Below are 4,854 nucleotides of genomic sequence, written 5' to 3'. Positions count from 1 at the left end.
TATATATATATTTCTACTCTAGAATAAGCAAAGGTGGATAGATGACTTCAAATAAGAATAGGAAAACATATTTTTACTCAAGTAAAAGAGAAAAATCATCATAAAAACAAACATGGAATTAAAATTACAAAATTATTTGGTAGAACAGCTATTCAACCACAGAGTAACTAATTGAAACATCAAATTTAATTTAATTTAATTAATCCAAAATGATGTAATCAATCCATTTTATATAAGGTTATCTCTGAATATTGATATTTTACAGACTAACGTAAAAGAAAACAATACCAATAAATTATATTTAGATAATAATAACTTCAGACAGAAGAAACCCTTTTCCTAATATTTTTTTCATATAGTATATAGAACAGGGTAATGTGCTTCTTAATGTGGATAGAAAATACTATAAAAACCACAAAGCTTGTGTACGAACAAGAAATCTCCTTTTAACATAAACTCTAGAAGTGAAACAGGTGAATTTTTTTGTTAAAACGTGCTGTTCTTCTTTAGTGAAGGTACTTGCCGACGGTATAGTAGACAGAAATTTAGCCCAGGTACAAGTAGTGATATTCATCATAATATTACTCACATATTTTTAAAAAGGCAGTTCTTTAACACTACTAGATGATGGATTATTTTTACATCACGCAGCCAGAGCTCTAGTGGAAAGGTTTAGATCAAAACATATGTCCGTATGGTCTAGTCCAAGTCCAAATCTAAATCCAATTAAGAGTCTGTAGCATGGCTTAAGCTATGCAAACAGGTACTTCCTTTTAAAGGTAAATCGAAAGCTTTTCATGTTATAGCTGGTATAGATGTACCCAAGCAGACATGCAGCTTCTAAAAAAAAAAGCTATAATTCTGACTGATAGCTGAATGCTTGAATAGGTCTATCCATTATGCTGGATATCAGATCGTATCTGATATACAGATAGTATTTGTAGTATGTGGTTTAACCAATCGTCTCCTCCAGAATTTAGATGAAGCACTTTTTAACATTGTTGCCACCATGACAATGTAATTTGAGTTAACCTTGAATGCTGCAGGAGAGGAGATGCGTGACGGTATGCTTTTCAGTTTCACTTTGACCTGGTAATCCTGAAACATTGGCTTTCCTTCGCTTCACTTTTCCGTCCCAGGTATGATAGTCAGTTATTTTTTCTTTGAAGCTTTCATTTTCTTATTTACATTTATTACATGGCACCTTGTTGCATTTGAAAGCCCTTTGTTGATAATTTCACCTGTGTTCCTCTATTTTATGTTTCATTAGCCTGTTTCCTAGTTCTGACCACAACTTTGAAGTTTCCTTATTTATTTAAAATCAGTTAATTGTATTTTCAAATATACGTTTGTAGCATAGTAAACTGTACAAACAATACAAGACACCTTTTTTCTGGGGGTTTTACTATATCATGCTTTTTAAGCCTTCTGAAGTCAACTTAGAATTTGTGGGTTTTCGGTAAATTCATGACTTAGAGCCTTTATTTACTGCATAGCAACATTCCTCCTCTGGAGATCTTTGCTGAGAACATAGTCTGAGACCTTTCACGGCCAAAAGAACAAATATTCAAAGTTACTGTGCAGATTTGATTAAATATCAAAATTATAATATTTTTAACCAGTATTTCTTTTTAATGTTCATTTTCCTTATCACTTACCACAGCCATATCCTAATTTGGCTGCAAGTTTTTTTTTTTGTTTAAAATTAATCCTCTTTCCTCCAGAGTCCATTTTCGCAGGACTTTTTTGTTGCAAAAAAAAAAAAAAAGAAAAGAAAAAAATAGTTACAATATATGGCCATATATAGGGCTGGCGTAAGAAAGTTGGTTTATTACCCTGGTTGAATATATAATAAAACTTAAAGCCAAGGGCCTCTGTGATCACGCTTTTTTTATTTACTTTTATCTTAATTTGCAATTATACATCAAATGTGATCAATTGCACTGCCATTGTGTTAAAAGAGCTGCTTCATCTCAACTTTGAGCTCAAACGATCATGCCCTCCCTCACATCATTGATCTCTAATCAGAGAAAGTGTGAATGTTGTTTACTGGGCAAGCGACGTCAAGGTAGTTACTTCCTGGAGGCGGCAGATGATCACTACTCCACATAAAACGTTACTCAGACATGCATGAATCAAGCAAAATACCACTTTGGGGATGATTTTGTTGCATGAATAACTTTACAATATTGTTAAAAGTGCAAAGAAGTTGATAAGTGATATGGACTCTTTAAAAAAAAATAAAAAATATGATAAAAAGGTATATCAGCAAAACAAAGGATAGATAGAATAAGAGAAACTCTGCATTTAGACGGGCTAAGGTGGACGGGGGGTCTGCAACCTGTGGCTCCGGAGCCACAAGTGGTTCTTTGAATCTTTATAGTGTCTAATAATGACGAATAACCAGCTTATAGTTTGAATATAGTTTAACAACAAATACCATTCTTAGAAGCTTTTTTAAGAATATTTCAATTAAATGTTGACAACAGAAAGACATTAAAGTACTAGCCATATTCTTATGTCTATTTTTCTTGTCACTAGCTTAAAAATTACATAAAACAATTGGTTGTTTAAAATTAAATCAGTTTTAATACAGTTAGAGGATGATTAGCAAAAATAAGTTGAGTTTTATTAAAAGTTAATCTAATATTTGTGGCTCTATATTGTTATTATTTGGCTGGGCTCAGGGCTAAATGGCTCTTTGGGTTTTAAAGAGTACGGAGCCTTTAGCAGGAGTCCAGCGGCTCACAGCCATGGTTGGACAATCATCAAAAACTGCTGCATCAAACTGAGAGTAGGGAGGCTATATTGAACTCTTCTGCTCCCCTCACTATTATCTGCAGGCCCCTGTGCTCTATAACATCACCAGTTGTGTTTCCACTGATCAGCAGGGTTTTGTTTCAACAACAGGATACTTATTTCATGAGCTCAAACAAAGAGGATCAGGTTAGAAACCGACAAATTAGATAAACAAACAGATGCATAATTAGAAGCATTGTTTAAAGGTATTGTGCAGGATTATCACACATTTTTTAAAAGGCTTTTTAAAAGCCTCTCCACTTTGAGAAAATAAGCACATACACGACCCTGTACCCGCTCCCACAGGGAACGCCTATTAAATGCGTGCTAGATCCCTGTCTATTTAAGGGCTGTCTATTAAATCCCTCAATCACTATATAGAGCGGGGATTGAAACGTTTGGACACATGATCACTAAGTTTCAGTCCCCATTGGTCACCCCTCCACCGCTCGGTGCCTGCACCATCTTTGTCATTAGTCGCCACTGTTGTGGGCCGCTGTGACAGCAAATCCCATAATGCTTTGCGAGCAGAGCTCTCTGTGCAAAGCATTCTGGGATATATCAGCCTCTTCTGAGGCTTCTCTTTTCTTCTCATACACTTCATAGACACTTTTTCTCTTACGACCCTTGGCCATTTTCAAAGAACCCCGGGGGGAAAGGTGAGCTTTAATGACTGGCTGAAACCATAGCTCACCACACATATATGCCTGAAAGTGCGCATGCGCAGAAAAAGATAGCCAGGGTGGCCTTTCCTAAACATATCAACAGAATGATTGACAATTAGGAGGACCACTTATTTAGATGATCCAAGCAGAAATAAATGATCATCCTCTATACCTTTAACAGATAGGGCAGTTTTATTGTGCCAGTTTCTTTGGGGCATTAAAAGTCTGAAACAACAACAAAAAAACCCTCTGAGTTTTTTATACGTGTCTACAATGAGTGATGATGAATCACTGGGAGTTTTTAGTTTGCTATGGAGGTAAGCAAGCACCTTTTAAATGTGTTTTAAAAACATTTTGTGGGATTTTTACAACCTTATTAAATTAAAATCAGGTCTATATACCGGTACCTCTGGGTATATTTTTGCAGCAGCGAGTTGTCATGAGTAACTTTAACACCTCCAGTGTGAAGGTGTTTGCCTCACAGTGGGACTTTACATGCTACGACTATATAGTTGTATCACATTAAGAAGCAATGCAGGTTTCCCAAAAAGTGTTCACTATGTAACATGGCAAATATGTAAAACAGAGTCCCTGTGTCTGTTCTAACCAGTTGGTGGTACCAGAGTACTCCATCCACGGCCTTTTCTGCCTGATGTTCATGTGTGCTGGAGAGTGGGTCACGCTTGGCCTAAATATCCCGCTGCTCTTCTACCATCTGTGGAGGTACGGTCCCACAGCAGATGTCTGCTCACAGTGTTTTGAGTGGATGAGCAGAACTTGCTGTTCTTTCAGGTTTTTTCATCGGCCAGCCGACGGATCAGAAGTGATGTACGATCCCGTCAGCGTGATGAATGCTGACATTCTTAACTACTGTCAGAAGGAGTCCTGGTGTAAGCTGGGCTTCTACTTGCTCTCCTTCTTCTATTACCTGTACAGGTGAGTAGGAAAATAAGGGGGGGATTTCCTTCTGTGGAGGTCTTCTGAAAAAAGTGTGGAGATCTAGAAAAAAAGACATTGATTTTATTGCTGATGAATCAAAGTCAACCTTTACTCATCAAAAAAAATCTTTAATTTAAAAAACGTTCCAACCCCCTAAGAGCTATTGTTGTGCTCTTTTGGTGGAAAAATCTTCAGTAGAAACTTCCATCCACAGCAGCCTGGAGATGCTCCACTCTTCAGGTCAAGCTGCCAGATGTTTGAGGAGTTTGCTGCTTTTACAGCTAGTCTAACATGACCTCACAACATCGTGATGAGACGTGGGCTTTGATTTGGCCCTGAACCTCACTTTTCTAGATGCTCAGCCAGTTTTTGTTACATTACATTTCGGGTTATTGTCATAATTAGGCTTAGACAAACTTTATTGTAATTTTGTATACACAGAGGGCCGGAT

General features: G+C 36.8%; 1 protein-coding gene across 1 annotated transcript in view; it reads left to right on the top strand.

Annotated features, from left to right (window-relative positions):
• Positions 1-4,854, top strand: part of LOC107091387 (protein cornichon homolog 2) — a 26,929-nt gene that overhangs the window by 14,724 nt on the left and 7,351 nt on the right. Inside the window, exons 4-5 of the mRNA XM_015385259.1 lie at positions 4,075-4,187; positions 4,257-4,400. Coding sequence (XP_015240745.1) covers positions 4,075-4,187; positions 4,257-4,400 — 257 coding nt within the window. The remainder of the gene's footprint in view (positions 1-4,074; positions 4,188-4,256; positions 4,401-4,854) is intronic.

Source organism: Cyprinodon variegatus, unplaced genomic scaffold (genome assembly GCF_000732505.1).
Source record: "Cyprinodon variegatus isolate N-32 unplaced genomic scaffold, C_variegatus-1.0 Scaffold334, whole genome shotgun sequence".
NCBI lineage: Eukaryota > Metazoa > Chordata > Actinopteri > Cyprinodontiformes > Cyprinodontidae > Cyprinodon > Cyprinodon variegatus.
Note: the sequence above shows the minus strand (reverse complement) of the source record. Positions and strands in the feature narration are given on the sequence as shown.